The following is an 18,705-nucleotide window of genomic DNA, read 5'->3' as shown; positions in this document are numbered from 1 at the left end:
AAGTACAAACCTAACTAGTGTGTGCCTTAGTTATCTGAATGTACCTTCCTAATGTGTTTTTATCCTTTCTCATGTACTGTAAACTCATTCAACACAGGAGGCGGCGTCACAAGAGCCATTTTGGGTCGGGGTTTCATCGTTCACCTTTGTAATCCCTGTGTAAAGTGAAATAAAATAAACTTGACATGTTGTTTGCATTCACTAAACAGCAAATTTACAACTAAACTGAAACATCAACTGTGTTCTAGTCAAGCCTAGCGAAACTCGAGATGAATTAGTCGACTGAGAGTGAAGTTACCTAAGCTGTCCACATGATGGTGTCATATCAATTATTTATGAATGATGAGAGAGGAAAGATGTGGTCTTTCTGCAATTCTAAAATAGCAATGAAAAGGGAAGAAAAGCACTTTTTATTTTAAACACAAAGCATCAGCAACTTACATTAAGTTACATTAAGTCCATGTGTAACTTTTTGGTTTTTCTCATTTTAGCATAAATTCGGTCGTTTTGGACCAGTTTTCAGTCTTTACCAATGCAAAGTGGAGATAGGTGTGTGTCATGCTGTGTGTAATATACAATGTGCCTTATTTATTGTCGTATTTACAGTATAATGTAGGGTGCCAGAAATGCAGTGATGTGTGACTGCAATGGTCAGCACAGCAATCACACAGTAGCGCAGTAGTTGTGTATTTAAGCAAGGTAGTTGTGTGAGAAAAAGGTTAGAGTACAAGCCAGACGGGAATTTGTTTATTAAGAAAGATAAAATTATGTACTTTGCATTGATAAATATGACTCACCACAACCTTAATGGGACAGATGAAGTTTTTTTTTTTATCATTTTCATTTGATGGTTGGTTTTGCTTCCAGTAATATCACATGCACAAAAACTGGAGTCGTATAAATGACTCTTGGACTGGAAGGTTCAACATTTTGCATGAAATGCATGAATAATTTATTGTGTCAGTTTCATGAGTGCCTTTTGCATCCATATTTGACTTTTACGGCACACACAGTTACTTGAAGCACTATTGAGAAGGAGACTGACTAACATGAAGATATTCGTGTCTATACATTTAAAAATGATCAAATTATAACAATTTTTTGGCCCAGTGGCCATTATTTAATATCCCTGCCAGCTGCACACGCCATTGAGGCGCTGCTTGTTATATTCACAGCCTACTATAGTTGCATCATACACGAATAAATTATACATGTTTAGTATTACTGTTACCAGTAGTAGTAGTAGTGCTTGCTGTCGTTGTTACTCGTTTTTCAGTAGTGGTCCCTGATATTATGCTGAAATAAATTCTCCCCGGCGGCAGGAAGTGGTTAGTCTCTCCCAACTGCTAGCTAGGGCGTTGCTAGCGGCAGAAAGTGGGATTTTTTTTGGTACCTTTCCTCAAGTTATTCTCTCGAACAAACAGCGTTGTACGTTGGGAAAAAATAACGTTTAATGTTCGCTACAAGTTTCAAGCCCCTCGACGCTTTTTTGTCGTTGTTTACACGGGAGCGGTGGTTACTTTCTTTCCCGTTAGCTGGCGGCCACATAGCTAGCCTGCTTTCCATCCACGGGAATTCTGTCGAGAATTGACGATTTCTTTTGGAACATGGAGTCAAGAGACGCTGTGCTGTGCTAACGGGCTCCGCTGCATTTTGTTTCCTCAAGGAGTCTTTTTGAAGGACATAACGCGAAGACGTATCGCAAGCCAGTGAAAATACACGAGGTTTTTGTGTATGTATGTTTCGCTCGTTGGCCGGCTCATTGTTGTGAACGGGAGTTTGCTTAGTTTGCACTCGAAACAAGAGCCCACGAAGCAAAGTTTTTTGCTGAAAGAGCTCATCTGTTTTGTTAGCTGGTAGCTGGTGAGATTCAACGACTGCCAGTTTGCAGTGAGAAAGGATTTTTTGGGGGGGGAAACCTATGTGCTTTTTTTTAAATGACCATTTAACTCAGTTCGTTTCTTTTTAATCAAAGCGGTTTGACGTTAGCTGCAGTTGTTTTGCTAATTTCTAACACGGGTCGTTTAAACTCGGCATTGAGCGATTCTCCTGGTCACGGGAGAGTCGTCCCCACAGCCACAGACAGGCATTTCTTGGAGCAGGGAATACCTAATGGGACTGGAGGAATTTCCAGCATCTTCACCGATCATTTAGACACCGAGGCCATTCGGCCGAGCTGGGTGTTGGCAGACGAACTACATCGCAGGGCCAAGGTGTCAGGAACGTTGGGATACGCATTGTTTACATACATCATATCGGCGGAAAACTGGGATGTGAATGCAAAGGAGACACACGAGGAGTTCGTACATACACGACAACTTGTGTCAGCTGCACCAGTATATTTATTATTGTTGCCAAAATATTGTTTATTACGGGGTAGGACTGCTAATTCGACCAAGGCCCCGATTGATTTTTATGATCTGCACTGTAGATTTTTTGCTGTCATTTAATTTTAACAAGAAGTCCTGGTTGTAGCTTAGGCTCATCTGGTGTTTGGAGGTGCCTTGCAGCAACCTCACAGTGAACTGATTCCCAGCATCGTTCTCAAAATCCCTGCCTACTCCAGACGAATGCCAGAGAAAGACGCTCCAGGAAATCGCCTCATCACACTCTGGAAAATGTTAATAGGATATAATTTGCTGCAAATCTAGAACCGGAAGCCCAATGAGTGACACACAGCCCAGCTTCACTGACAGGTACAGTAAACAACCACCTTTTATATTCTGTTAATGCACTGTTTTCACCTTCAAAGTAATAAAATCATAACATTTTTGTGAAAGTCCCTTGATACGGTTGATCTGAAAACGTGTTTTACACGGTTTAGGTAAAACACTGACCTATGTAGATGATGCTCGGTAATAACTGTTATTCAGTTACTAATGAAGGACATCAGATCTTGATGGAAACTGCTGATCTCAGCATGGATAATGGAGTTCTCTGTAGACTGTAAAATACTACTTATGGACTGGATGAGAAGGACTTCTACTGTTTGTGTGCTAGGGAACAGTCATCCAGTGATCCCTGTACACCTTTCAACATCACTATTACCCCTAAGCCTTTAAAGCTAAACCTCTCCTACACCTATTAAAACAATCTCTGGATTTAGACAAAACCCTAGCTCGGAGAGTAATCATCTTATCTAAGGCAGTTGTCACCTTAAACTAAAAGTTGGACCAGCTGACTAAACATTGTGTCACAGCCTTCAAGAATGCAGCGATGGATGTGTCCAAAACTACCCCAATGTATGGACACGTGTGTCCATCACTGATTTCTGCATTGCATCATGACAGTGGTTTTCGTGCCTGGACAATAAAGAGGTTTTTGTTCTGAAATGATGTTCTCTGGCAGTAAAACAAAAAGTGGAGCTGTTGTATTGCATCAAACCTTCCCACCTGAATGTCACATACCTGCAAGGAGAGAAGGAAGGAGTCAGAATAGAAGGGGAGCTTATTACACCAGGTTGGGATATGAAATACCCTCATGGCTAGAGCTAGAGGGAGGTGAAAGCCCAGCCCTAGTTTTTTTTTTTTTTTTTTTTTTTAATAAATATGACACCCCCCTCCCCCACTGCACTGATGGCAGCAGTGGCTGGCACCAGCTGCTGGCCTGTACTTGGAATTATTGTTCTGTATGTATGGTCTGTTTACATTGTTTTCCACAACAGTTGCTGGTAGTGACTGCACTGATCAATTAGGTTTTTGGTTTGTTGCTTGCTCACTCTTGCCTTATGTGTGTCTGTATTTCCCTGCTTTTGCCTTCGCTCCAGCCATGTGTGGTGTTGTGCAGTTTGTTTTTTTGCTCTGTTGGCATTGGTGGGAGGATGCATTCAGTATCTATTGGGGTTGGGCTGCCAGCCGGTGGGTCAGTTTAGTGTGCAGTTCACTCTTTGTCATAGTGTTCTGCTGATCTCCACGATTTTCCCACACCCCTGAGGCCCTCTCGGGAAGTGGTACTGAGGGGTATACTGCAAATGAAGTTCAACACAACCAGGCTTTCTTTGCATTAGCTGGCTGGACAAAACCTAAAACCCCAGCTGGAGATAACAGGTATCACAACAGTGGTTCTCAACTTTATCTCTTAAGCAGAGCTTTTTACTTCATGCTCTGTGCTCGGAAAAGCAGTGATTCGTGAGGCATTAGACCCTTTTTCTACACAAAATGACCCCTATGAGTGACACTTACTTCAGTCAGAGATGTTATCATTTGATGATGATAAAATGGTGATTAAAACTAAAAAGAACAGAACATTAAAAAGATAATACTAAAATGCAACGAGATTAATACAGTAGAAAACTGTTAATTTGGTGGTTTTTAGTGCACAGTAAAACAGTTTAATTCAAGTTATTTATTTCATCATCAGACTTGGCAGCAGATCAGAATCAAGTAAAACAATATTTAGACATTTTCTCCATCACCAAATTAATGCATGGGCATATTCAGTGACAATATGACACACAGTTTGCACTTTATTCAGAAATTTAACAGCGCATAACAATCCTATTAGCAGATAATCTATATTGTGCTTAAGACATGCTGTAAATGAAACAATCAGTGGAACCCTGGCACTTTGACTTTAAACCAAAACTCAGAAGATGGCCTGGTCATAAGCAGACTTTTTCACCATGAGTTACCACAGTAATTTAGCCAGGTAAATAGGAAGCTACTTTTATGACACAAACCTTTGACTTGAAGAGTTAAGCTTCGTAATACACCCCCTCCAGTGTTAGGGCTGCTCGATTATGGCAAAAATGATAATCACGATTATTTTCACTGAAATTGAGATCACGATTATTTGACGATATTTATTTAACCCTTTAAGACCTACTATAGAACCAAGTCCACCAGAGCTTATATTATTTTTTTTACATGCTGTAGTGCCATTTGTGGGAGCATTTCAAGTTGCTATACATCAATACAACTGTTATAGCCCATATTTTAATAATATGTATGCATTAAGTGCATAGTAATTACATAAATTGCAAAAAAGTGCAATAAACTACAAAAAAAATTGAAAATCGCTTTTGTTTTGTTTACATATATTTCTACTTGGAGAAATTTAAGAGGCTTATCCCTCAAAACTTTAAATACAATAAAGTTGCAAAAAATAGTTTCCCACCACAGGAAATTTATTTTGAGTGTCTTCATAGTTTTATTTTGGAGATACAGCAATTTTTATATACTGCAGGAAAAACAAAAAACAATCCTATGATGCAAATTTGCAAAGAAAACAGCATGTGCATCATTTCACTGTGGGAAGTGTTACGAACAGCTGATAGGAACGGCAAAGCGTGTTTCTGGAATATTATGTTTTTGTTCCTGCAAGCGCTTTTTATGCAATTTTTGCAAAGCTATATGTGGAACGAAACCGTGACCGAGGACAAGCTGATGGCATCAGATGTAAGTACAACTCCTCCGGTTTCATATGCAAAACAAATTATTGCGCTAGCTTACACGGTTCAGCTTCTACAGGGATTTAAAAATAGTTACGCAAAACGGAGCGTGCTGCTCTGACCGGCTTTAAAGGGTTAACAATGACTTTAAAAAAATAATATAAAATAGTGTGCAACACCACTGAAGTTTTTTTTTTTTTAAACTCTCTTTTCAACCAACGGCAGTCACTCTCCAAATAACTTCTGCTTAGCTTTCCGAGCTTCCCTCGGGTCCTCTTAATCAGCGGTCTCCAACCTTTTTTGCGCCACGGACCGGTTTATGCCCGACAATATTTTCACGGACCGGCCTTTAAGGTGTCGCGGATAAATTAGGGAGGGGCTAATAATCGGCTCAGTCATTTTTAATGATCGTTGAAAGCCCAGATCGTAATCGTGATTAAAATTCGATTAATTGAGCAGCCCTATCCAGTGTCATTACTAGTAGTAAAAAATAGTCAGTGTTTATCACCCAGGTATTTCAGGTACTTTCAGGGAGGCTGATTGGAGTGTGATTTCACAGCAAAAGTTTTAACCTATGTCTGTAATCAGTTTTCAGCTGACAAGCCTGTCAATAATCATTCAATATCACTGATTCTTACATAAATATGCTCTCAGTTGTGAAGCCAGTATCAGTCACAACCTAATAAAGGCCAAAGTTTTCACATTGTGACATAGCCATCAGCTGAAAACGAGAGATGTGAGATGTCATGATCAGTGAATGTCTGGTAGTTTGCCGTGCTAAAGTCTTTAAAGGGGGAACGGTTAACTATATGTCAACATTGATATATTTCTGTGGGCTAGTTGAGTAATTATATCACCACTATTTTTAATAACAGGACACTGGAGTTGATATTTGCGTCACTGCAGTGAAGTTTGTTTCCTTATGATAAATGTTTTCATGAGCAGTTCTGACAGCCCAGTCTGCTTGTATGCGTCTCCAGTATTTGGCATCCCTCCCCGATAATGCACCATGCCTCTGCTCCATCTAGTCAGCGCTGATACTGAGGAAGCTGCGTCAGCTGCTCTAAACCGTGCATTAAAATGAATTTCCAGCAGTCACTTAAAGCTCTGATCATAAGTTTCCAACTTGGCAACAGAGGAAATGTGCATTTCACCCTAACATGTAACCTGCAAATGAAAAGACAAAGTCCAGCCTCTTAGAAATGTTCTTTTGTGGTGGAAAAAAACTTCAGTTCAAGTGACAATCAACATTTGAAATGAAGCAGGTTGCAGGCTGTAGTTTGAGCTTGCAGGATTAAAAGCTAGTATAGCCTGTAACATCTAGGTAAGGGCGGTCAAGCCAAATAAATTTAAACAGTTTTTCCTGATATGTAATCTTGGTAAACATTTTCTCTTGAGGTCACCTAGGTTGTAGTAATAGATGATGATCTGAGGGTTAGATTCCTTTCAAAGAATGTAGTAAATGAGTATTATTATTATTACATATTTATTTCCCGTGCTGTAGTTTCATGTGTACAAATGTACACATCCATGCACGCACTTTTTCACTGTTTGAAATGAATGTGTGTGTTAGAGAGCATACAATTGACACAAGTTTGACACGTATCTTTCGTTGCAAGTGAGTGAGGCTTGTCTGCTGGCATTATGTTCTCTTCATGCTCTGGACGGGGTAGTAAACTCTCCAGTGTGTCTCATGCTTTCTTCTCATTGGCAGTAGTTATCTCTTTTAGGCTTTTCTGTTTGTTGCTTTGCTATGCTGGTTGGATTGTGCTGTGTTACTTTAAGAAGTACACCAGCCCCTCTTGCAGCAATATATCGCCACCATGCTTTGTGGTTGGGATGGCGTTGCAAGCGTCATCTTTAGTGCTTTAAATATAATGATGGTCATTATGGTCAGACAGTAAAGTTTTTGTTTCATCAAACCAGTTGAAAGTATGTTCTTTGTGTGGAGTCACACATTGTAGTCTGTCTTTTTTGGGGGCAGTAGTTTTTTGCTTGATGAGCAACCTTTCAGGTTATATTGCTATACTTTATCTATACTGCAAATGAGTGCTTTTGTCCAGTTTTAATGCAAGTTGCTTATTATTTTCCAGGACTGATTTTCCATTGTGCATCAGACTTTTTTTGTTTTACATTCATAAGCAGTAGCTACATGTCCCAGTGGTCCCCCCTCGCCCCCCCCGTCAGATTTGATTTCTTGTGTCCCATGATGTTGAGCAAAGAGATCTCAAGCAGAGTTAGAAAGTAGAGCTCATCAAACACAGCAGTGCAATAAATTTTATATTAATAGAGCATTGCATCAAGAATTGGTTTTGATTGTTTTATGGAGGTGATGATTCATTTCAGTGGAAGATTTGGAAGTTGTAGTTCATGGTTGCGCTGTATATTACACTAAAAGCTGTTTTTTTTTTGTTTGTTTGTTTGTTTTTTTTATTATTATTTGCTGTATTTTTTTGTTTCGTTTCTGTTTTTTACATGAATTGGCTGAATGGCTAACACATCCACAGGAGAAAACGAGAATCAATTCAATGATGAGCTGAAGTGCTGCAAACACTTGTTTTTAGATAGCTTTTGATCACATTTAAAAACTAGGTTGAATATTTATTTCTAGTCTAGTGAGTCTTGATGAGCTTTTTTTTTTTTTTTTTTTTTTTTTTTTTGGATGGATAGGAAAAGAACATTAATATAGCCTTGCAATTGTAGCTGTGTCTTCAGCATCTGCACCACACTGGCATGCTGCTTTACATAATCACTTCTGCAGCTGTCCTGTATTTTGTCCTATGTGAGATCTGGTGCATTTACCCCATCTTCTCTGTAATGGATTTAAATGTCCAGTGCTGATTAACAGGCATGGCTTCCTGCTTAAGGGAGCTCAAATATTGCAAAACCGACAATACCAATTATTGCTCTGGTCAGTCTTGTAAGCTTGATTATTTAACAAAAATTTTCATTACCTAAAAAGTCATACATTTGTTGTTTTAGAAAATGTATATAGAAAATGAAAAACAAAATGAAATACATTTTAACAAGGGCTATTGGAGGACACAATGTTGACAAGTTGGACCAGATCATAAAACTCACCTCTCAAGGCTTCCTACAACCTCTGTGGGTGCTGACAGGGGCAAAGAAAGGCCCCAGGCAAGGCAACAGCAACTAGCATGGCGGTAGTAGGGCATTTAACATAGAAGCCCACAGCCAGCCTTTGCAGTGATTGTGAAAGCGAAGAAACAGCAATCTGGAGGCAAATGATTCCATGGGGTTCACCTGTGAAAACGTGAGTATTAGTTTGTCTGGATGGGACAGGATTCTCTTTTCGTCCTCATGACTGGAGCTACATTAAACAGCAAGTGACTTTGTGCTGCTTTTTATTTTTTTAACCCTAACCCTCCCTAAAAGCTCAAAGCACAGCTGTTGCTAAGAAAAGGGGTGTGCTTTGTTTGGAACACAAGAAAAAGAGCTTCTTAGTAAAAAAAAAAATAATGCAACAAAGCAAGCCATTTATCCGGATTGTTTTGTTTGGGTGCACGTTAGAGTTAGCATTGAAATTGTTTTTAGGTTCAATTACATGCTACATGTTTTGTTTTTTGTTTTTTTTTTCCACTTTGTCCCGACCTGGGATATCTAGCAGTCGTGCAGCAAAACCAAAAGATTACTGAATTTTTCTCCAGAATGATAGCAGCGCACACAATGTACCATATAAACCACCTAAAGTCTTCACCAAACAACTGACCGTATTCTTTGTTTTGGTTATTTATATAATGTAAATACGGATCTTAGGACTACTGCTCACACCTGGGTGTCACTTTCGCAGGCACACACCAGCTCTGTTCATTCTCATCCAGCTCTGTTTCACTCTTTTTCAGCCATAATAACATGCATGTCTTTTTACTTTTGCTTTAATCAACCTCTCTCTCCTGTCATTACTACGTTTTATTGTGGTCCATGTTAGAACAGAGAATATTTTACTATTACACCAAAGTACAAATAAAAAGTGGTAAGGTGAAAACTGCAAGCCAGTGAAATTGTCTGGGTCTTTTTCATTACTTTTTTAAGATTATTAAGAATTCTTCTTATCTCAAGCTAATAAAAGGAAAGAAATATATCTAGGAAATGGCACGAAGAAGACAGAGGGGAATGAAAGAAGCAGTGGCCCAGGGGTGGTGATGTTGGAGAGTGGGTGGAGCCTGGATATTAGCTGGGGCTCTTGAGCATTGAGAGAGTTGGGGGTCTGTCACCCAACTATGTGATGTTGATGCATGTGGACACCCTCTACTGTCCTGCACCTCCTGTGCTGTTAAGCAGAAGAGCTTCAGGGCTCAAACATTACTTTCACTTCATGAAAGACAGGATCACAACAGTAAAGAAAAGGGGGACGAGGAAACAGAGCTGTCTTACCCAAGTGTCAAGTTCTCACATGTCCATGTAAGGGCTTTGTGGGCTTAAACTAGGCTGCTGCCTTCAAGCTATCTGTGGCAGTGAAGAAGCCATACTATTATGCTCAGCGCTCCAATAGATTTGAAGATAAATTGCTTTTACAGTATTTATTTCTCAGAATGTCAAGTTGATAAAGAAATTATAACTTAATTTCTAGTACTTTTTGGATCCAGTCTTTGTCTAAAATAACCGGAAATGGATAGTTGACATTAAAGAGCAGCATCCCGGCTGTAGCTCATTGGATGCATTTTACTTGCCATGCTGAGAGTCCTCAGGATGGAGATGCTCTAATTGAATGTTTTCTGTGTTTGCTATGAAAGGCTGTATTGTAGAGAGAGCCAGCAACATGCCACTGCACTGTGATTAATCTTACACTGCCTGTTTCAGCTGATTCAGAGATGACTCAGACTGACACACGCCTGCTTTCTTTTCTTTCTTTTTGGGAAGGGGGCTGGCTACAAGAACCATTGTAAAAACACAAGTTGAATTACCTACCCACAGTTTTTTAATTGGATAACATTTCTTTGATAGCAGATAGCCAAAACAAAAAAGGAAAGGCAGGACAGGGAATACGTGGTGATACCTTTTCTTCAGTCTTCTGTTTATATATTCTTGTAGGCCAGTGAATATCCCTAGGATAGACTGTTTCCCTTAGTGACAAATTATTTTTGAAATTATCTTGCTTTTCTTGGGCTAAATTGCTTTAATGAGCATAATGTCCTTGAATGAATATTTTATGATCTTCAACCTGAAAAGATGATTAGCGGGGGGGAAAATAATGTGTCATCCGCACATTAAAAGTCTTGTGAGTTCAGAGAAGTTGCTCATTGATTGGAAAAGTTTGCCATTTGTTGTATTAGGCCTCATAACTTCAAGTGTTTTGGCAGAGTAGCATATTCAGCCACCTTCCTTCCTTTCCCAGTGCTCGAGGACAGCAGACAGCATAGCGTGAAGAAATGTCTATCCCCCCGGCCTTCATGTCAGGAATCCTGATGAGGTTTATTGGGGCAGAAAGGGCACAGTTTTCCCCCTGAGGCTGTAGCTTGAGCTCCAAAGCTATTGGTCTTGTCTCTCCAGTACACACCACACCTCCCTTCCTGTCTCCCTCACTCTCTCTGTCTCATACACTTACTTAATCCTTTTTTCTGTAAATCCATATTTCAGTGTACAAAGCACCACATGGTAACACTGCTTAGGTCACATATTGAAAGTGACATCATTGCATTTGACATGAGGTTAGGGTGAAGTGCAGACAGTGGTTTAAAAAGAGAAAATGATGGTGTGTGTGTAGAGAACCTCTTTGTCATTGGCAGGGAAGCATAGGGAATGACGTCAAGCAGACTGTTTTTTTTTTTTTTTTTTGGTGTGTGTGTATGTGTGCACCCAAATTGTGTGACTCAGGTATATAGATTAGATAACAAGCAGTGTCTTTGTGTTCTCTCTTATTGGCCAGCTGCAGGCATGAATCAGACTGTTCACGTGACTGTATTATTACACAGTGGAGATGAAATCTTACTTCTAAGGAGGTGAGGTGGGGAAAAAAGCAGATTTTGCCAGTTTCATAAAGTACTTGGCTGGCCAGTGGCATAATGTAGTACTGATATTCAGCTGAGGACATGGTGCCATCACCACAGACCTGCAGTCCAGCTCTGCCAAATTTTCCAAAGAAATCTACCATCTCAGGGTGTGTAGCTGTGTGATGGTGTACACTTCAACTCCTGGAATTGACACACCTCAGTCTGATCTCTGCAGGCAACTCCCAAAGTGTCCAATCCTACACTAGTAACAGACAGGCACCACCCCTTTTAGCCCCAACAACACCTGGCTGTGCTGTGAACTGTATTGCTTTGCTTCTGGTAGGGGACTTGCATTACTGCAACTTCCTTTAATGGAAGTTACAACAGCAGCTTTGTATGACCAGAGATAGTAAAGGTAATGCTTGGTTTATGAAGCCAACTGTGTTTCCTAACTTGATGCATCCTGCCAGATCTTACCCTGAGTTTAAAATGTTTTATTTTTCTCTGTTGGCACACAAAACACATTATAATGCACATCTGAGATAAACTTTAATAATCTCCCTAGGTCTGCTTAGATTAATTCTAAGAGGAACCGAGAGTAATCCGAAGTATTTCCTCTGAATCTTGCATTACTTTGCCTAGTTCCTTATGTACTGTTTCCCTTCCTCTTTAGTGTGGGAGACCTGTGCACAGAAATGGCTGTGCATCAGAGCTCCCTTAGAGCTGTTTGTCCTCCCTCTTTCTCTTCTTTTTCCTCTCTCCACGGGCTGGTCTGGTCCCGGCCTCTCTTGCTGCCACTGTTGCTGCAGTTGGCCCAGCTCTGCCACAGTTTTCCATCAAAACACCAAACCTCAATGGAGCATTCAAGCCCAGGCCCGCTCCAGTGCTGCCCCTCCCTCCTATCCCACCCTGTTCTGACTCTGCCTTCTTTCTCCCTTTCTCGCTCACTGCACAGTTAATGGCCCCGTCCAGGAAGAGGTTCCTCACTTAGACTTTATATAACTGGATCTGAAGTATTGAATGAAGTGTGAGTGTTGTCTGTGAGATTTCATAGGGGGGAAAAAGCTGGTTTTAGCAAGTTGGTTTTGTAGCTTCTCTTAGATCTACATGTAAGCTGTGATCTAAAAATGTTCTAACAAAACCACAATGTAGAAGAATTAAGTTGTTGTCAGTTGTTGTAACAGGATTCACACGGTCCAAGATGGGGTTTTTTTTTTTTTTTTTTTTTATTACTAAAAGGCTGTTTAGAGTGTTGCATCGGTGTGCAACTTCTGCAAGCAGACTCAGAAGCTGTTTTGTTTAATACTTAAACAGAACCGCATATTTTCTGTTCATATCATGCTGTTCTTTGTATGTTTTTGTACTGCAACCAGTGATTATTAACACTCAACCAGTGATTATTAACACAAGAGTCTTTTATACTCTTGTTTGTTCTAGCAAATCTAAAAAAATGAAAAATGCTTTACTTGTTTTATACAGTCCTTGAAACCTGACATAAACTATTAATGGAGACTTGATAAGAATTAAAACTTTGCATAGTTTTCGTAGTATTATCAGGGGAGGAGGGGGCGTGGAGATTATACACTGCTGATCGGCAAAAGAGTATGTACTGTGAAGTTATGGGCTTTAGTGTATGTCAGTAATACTTTTCACTAGAGCAGGGCGATATGGCCAAAAATATTTATCACGATATATATTTGAAAATTTGCGATAACGATATAACCGACGATATAATTGATGCGAGACAAAATACAACTCCACAACACTACTAGCGCAAAAAGACAACCTTCCATTTATTTTCACTTAAACAAGAAGCTGGTTTTTATGTACATTAAAGCTTTATAAAAATGTAACAGTGCAAATGCAAATTCCTTGCTGAAAGTTTAACCAAAAGGCATTTCCAGTAGAAATGGGCTGACATATCCTGAGCATAACCATGTATAATATCCACTGAAGTTAAAAAGAGGTGCTTTGCAACATTAAACTGCAGTGTGCAGTACGCATTTTTCGGACCATAAGGTGCACGGGATTATAAGGCACATTAAGTGAAACAAAGCAGTCAGATAAATCAAACTTTATTAAACTCATTCTTCTTGCTTCCTCCACTTCTGTACCATTGATTCATTAATGTTGAATTCTCTGGCAGCTGCTCTATTCCCATGTTGCTGCAGTATATTAATGACTAACCTCGTATTGTGGATGGATTATCTCAGTTGTTCTCCTGACTGAAGTTTGGTCCGTTTACAGCATCCTGCCATGCGATTGCATTTGTCTCTAACCATGAAGAACCTTCACGTTAACTTTTATAAGTGGAAAAGTGTTAGTGTTCGTCCTCCAGCTTCACTGTTTATGTTATGCTAACATAGCTGTGTCGCTAGCGATCACGTAGCACATCATTATATACCAGCTAGCCCAACTTCAGTAACCCTACAAACGTCACTGCTGTTTAGTTTCCTGTCTTCATTTATGTTGGAAGTGATAGCAGAGCTGTACGTTTGATTTTTTTTCAGAAATCTCTCAGTCAGAACATGCAATATCATGCTTAGGTAACTAGCGAAACTAGCGAGCTAACTTCCGCTAGCTTCCTGCTAACTTCTAACTCCGTTAAATGTAATAACTTTTGTTTTCATGGATGCCTGGAAGTTAAACTTTATAGTTACACCTGGTAAAGCAGCAATGCTGATCGTTTTATTAAAGATGAAAGAATTTAGACAGTTTTTAACTCTAAGTGATGCTGCAGTGTTCGTTTGACCTGAAGCATACGGAGTTTAGGACCCAGATTACTCCCAGATTTAAGAGCATCTTAGTCCGACAAATATGACAATAACGACGGCCGCTTGCATGTTCTGCAAAAAAATGTGCTTTGTTGTGTATCTGACGGACAAACACCAAACCAGTTCCACATCACGGAAGTTGCACCATTTTTACAAACCAATTCTGGTTCATCTGTTTCACTCAACAATCGACCATGTGCGTATGAAAACAAAGGCACTGCGCATGCGCGTTTTACTCCCATTCTATCGCGATATTTCATTTTCCTATCGTTGCCTAACATTATACCGGTATTACCGTGAACGGTATAATATGGCCCAGCCCTACTTTTCACTACAAACTATGAAGTGAGACCCTATAGTATGAACAGACTTGCAGGCTTTGCAGTCACTACAGTCAGAATCTATGCCACAGCAACCAGCTCTTATCCGAATTTGCTCATTCACAACTACTCTTTTTCCTTTTCATTGTTTAACTCCAGCTAGTACAGATATTGTTAGACAAACCTGAATTGTAAGCCTGAGCTACACTCCCAATTGTAAGCCTGAAACACTCCTAGTGCAGCCAATTAAGATACTTAACTATCCACGTGGCCATGACAATTGCTTTTCTTGGACAGTAACCCTTGGGTTAGTGTTATGAATGCATGCTGTTGTTGTAAATCGACAAACCAAGGTAGCATTGTTTTTGGACCAAAATCCACGTTCCACTTAATACCACTTTTCAGTTTCCCTTTAACTACAGATGTGATGAGTTGAATATAAAAGAAGAACCAATTACACTATTTAATGTATTTCCAGTTTACTCTTTATCTGAACAGTCCTAAGATTACAGCTTTAATCACTTATTAATATTTTTCATGCAGAAAAATATATATACCGTATTTTCCGCACTGTAAGGCGTGCTTAAAATCCTTTAATTTTCTCAAAAACTGAAAAGCCGGACCGCTTGATGGATTGTCTGAACATTATGGCTACCGTAGTCAGGACCCTCACGGAGTAATCTGTGTCCAAAACTCTGTCCATTTCAGGTCCCAAAGTCAAACGAACACTGCGGCATCACTGAGAGTTAAAAACTGTCTAAATTCTTTCATCTGTAATAAAATGATCAGCGTTGCTGCTTTACCGGGTGTAACAATGAAGTTTAACATCTAGGCATCCATGAAAACAGAATTTATTACATTTAACGGAGTTAGAAGTTAGCAGAAAGTTAGCTCGCTAGTTTCCACTTAAACATGATATAGCATGTTCTGACTGAGAGATTTCTGAAAAAATTAAAGCCTACAGCTCTGCTATCACTTCCAACATAAATGAAAACAGAAAACTAAACAGCAGTGATGTTTGTAGGGTTACTGAAGTTGGACTAGCTGCTATATAATGATGTGCTACGCGATCGCTAGCGAGCTATGTTAGCATAACAAACACAGTGAAGCTGGAGGATGAACACTAACATTTTTCTACTCGATAAAAGTTAACTTGAGGGTTCCCGATGGTTATGGACAAATGCAATCTCATGGCAGGATGCTGTAAGTGGACCAAACTTCAGTCAGGAGAACAACTGAGATAATCCATCCACAATACGAGGTTAGTCATTAATATACTGCAACAACATAGGAGTAGAGCAGCTGCGAGAGAATTCAACATTAATGAATCAATGGTTCAGAAGTGGAGGAAACAAGAAGAATGAGTTGAGTAAAGTTTAACTTATCTTACTGTTTTGTTTTGCTTAATACGCCTTATAATCCGGTGCGTCTAATGTATGAAAACAGACCCGTTCATCGACAGTGCGCCTTATAATCTGGTGCGCCTTATGGTCCGAGAAATACGGAATATTTAGTTTCTGAAGAGTATATAGAATGAAAAGTATTTCTTTTAAACTCTGTCTTTAGTTACTGGTGTGATTGTAATTTAAATTGGGGAGGGGGTGTTATGGGAACCCCAAAAACTGTTATTTTTATTGGTGCTAAAATGTTTTTATGTGATATTTCCTATCTACAATTGGCATGACGTCTAACAGGGTAGAGCAGGGCAAAACACTGAAATGTAATTATTATAAAAAATTGTCACACTCTATTCTGTTTGTCTTACAGGTATAATAGAACTGTGTATTTCAGTCCTTTTTGCTTGAGACAAAACCAAAATGAGACTTTTAAGCCTTTGTCATTCTGTTACATGTATCGGGTATGATGACTTGTCGTCAGCTATCTAAGTGTTGTAGAAATATGGTTCATCTTACCCATCTTTAAATTTCTTATTTTAAGCTGAGGACACTTGCGCCCACATTGAAACTTTGCAGCTTCAAATTGGCTGTCACCAATTTAATCTTAGACAACAGTCACAGTAGCTCACATGGGGAATGAGTTATGACTAAAGTAAATAACCATTACTTCAAAGATGGATTAGCAGTTGTTATGTGTATATATTGGATTTGTTCCTTCAGCTTTAATTGCATACTTTGTTTGTGGGTTGTTGGTTTTTTTTGTTTGTTTTTTTTTAAACAACCTTTTGACTGTTAGTTAGGGGCTTCATCATATTAGCCCAATCTGTCATTGTCTCATGTCAACTGTACCTGTCCAAAAAGAAGTTTTGGAAAACTTTTATTAATGCATGTTAAACTTCTTTTCTGCATAGGCAATGTTTCCCAAACTTACAGCTACATTTACTGTTGAAAACATAATTCATAGTTCATAATATATACACAGTAAGCCGCTATATGCAAATAGACTTACAAACACTATTCTTACAGTAAAAGTAGATATGCCACAAAACACATTTAAAACTGTAATAAATATCTCTGCACATACCTCGATGCTACAACTCTGTTTATGCAAAAAAAAATGTTTCTTCTTTTTGGCTACTACAAATCAGATGATCGGCTCATCCTAGGAGGGATCAAACAAGTATTATCTTTGATTCGGTCAAAAATGTATATTCATTATTCCTTTAGTGTCATGTTTCTCGCTTATAATTTGTGATGTCACACAGCAAATTACCAGACAGCCTTTACATTCAGCAGTTATTCAGAAGCACTGTTTCCATAGCAGGCCTGTCTCACTCTCAGCGGGACTGTGCTGTAGTTTTGCTGTGATGCCCGGGCATCGTTGTTATTCCTTTTCTTTCAGTTTTTTTTTCCCCTCTGCACTGGTTGAGTGCCAAAACCAATGTGACAACAGTGCTCACATCCACCCAGGCGGAAAGTTGTCCTTAGATGGAAAGTTTTTATTTATTTATTTTTTAAATTTAGCCTGTGTCTATTTTTATGATAACTTTGGAAGCATTCGTTTGTAAATGACAGAACCCAGACCTTTAAATGGTTAGTTGTAGATTTGCTTGCCAGAGGCAACTAGGGATGTTTAACAGTCAAGCTCTGAAGTGGTGTGTTTTCACAAACTTAAACCAAAAGTGTGGCAGCTTCAGGATTCTGCGCAGCGGGATATTTCTCGATTTAGGAATAGTACCTATAATTTAAAGAATATTAGTTGGTTTGATATCCTTAAACTTACATAGTGATCCCCCATTTTGTGTAGCATATAGCACATGCGAAGTTTTGTTGTCCCTTTTAAAACTTGCTGTGCCACTACTTCCTTTTACCACTTCTCTCTTGTTTGTACTATTTCTTGCATATTTTTTCACAACTACCTTTGTCCTTCCTCTCAGTCTTTATATGTATTTTATAGGCAAGTGATTTCATGCTAGGTGTTTCTCTTATTTCTTCTAGAGACTGTGCTGGCTCTGACTCATGTCTTCTTTTTTTTTTTTTTTAGGACGTAAAATGATGTTGCCCTTCTGAACAAACGTTTTTTTCAGTTCCCTTCAAAAGTTTTACCAAGTGCATGACCTCATGAAGAGGAACCACAGCATTATTTCAAAAGGCACTATTATAAGCATAATTCAGCGCAGTCATGTCTACAGTCACTGTAGACAGCTTGATGTGTCATCCATCCTCTTGGTTTCCCTGTCATGCTTTCATTTGCTCCTATACGATCAACCAAAAACACGTGCCTACTCATTTTTGCCGTCTCCGAGCTTGTGCATTTGCATGTAGCATTTCACAGTGTGTGTATTTGTGTGCTGATTTTTCCATCCTTCCAATTCAGAGGTTTCTTAGGGAATGGGTTACTTAAAACTAGTTTTTTTTCCCCCTGCTGTAAGCTCTGGAACTTATTACAGTCTGAGGCATTTTCATAAACGGGCCATTCAGCTGCCCCTGCATGGCCCTGAATGAGACAGTGTCACAAGGAGAAAGGGAGTTAATGTGGCTAGTAAGTCATGACACCTCCTTTTTACCGAACAGTATTATTTTAGAGTGAGTAGTTATTTGTATTCATATACTGTGCATTTTTCCTTGTTTTTCTCTTTTTACATTTTCACAAGCATTTAGTGTAGCATACAGCACATATGTACAAGCCTGAATAAAGACTTTGGGGTATTACAGCAAAGTGTGAAAATGGATTTCACTGCTGTGTGACTATTTCCACAGTGAGACACCAATCTTTTCCATCTTTTCCACTTCTTCGCAGTTAAAAATAATAAAATGTAAAATGGCAAATTATGGCTCAGTCTTTCTGGAGAAAAATCAGTAGTACTGACTGTG

At 39.2% G+C, this 18,705-nt stretch overlaps 1 protein-coding gene across 1 annotated transcript in view; it reads left to right on the top strand.

The window, feature by feature from the left end:
* Nucleotides 1–1,355: 1,355 nt before the first annotated feature.
* Nucleotides 1,356–18,705, top strand: part of arhgef12a (Rho guanine nucleotide exchange factor (GEF) 12a) — a 54,185-nt gene continuing 36,835 nt past the window's right edge. Inside the window, exon 1 of the mRNA XM_085370275.1 lies at nucleotides 1,356–2,696. Within this exon, the coding sequence (XP_085226401.1) occupies nucleotides 2,665–2,696 (32 nt within the window). The 5' untranslated portion in view covers nucleotides 1,356–2,664. The remainder of the gene's footprint in view (nucleotides 2,697–18,705) is intronic.

This window comes from Diplotaxodon limnothrissa, linkage group LG14, assembly GCF_057381915.1.
Source record: "Diplotaxodon limnothrissa isolate DT_005_m linkage group LG14, D_limnothrissa_male_GT1.1, whole genome shotgun sequence".
Taxonomy (NCBI): domain Eukaryota; kingdom Metazoa; phylum Chordata; class Actinopteri; order Cichliformes; family Cichlidae; genus Diplotaxodon; species Diplotaxodon limnothrissa.
This window is presented reverse-complemented; position numbering and strand designations above follow the sequence as displayed.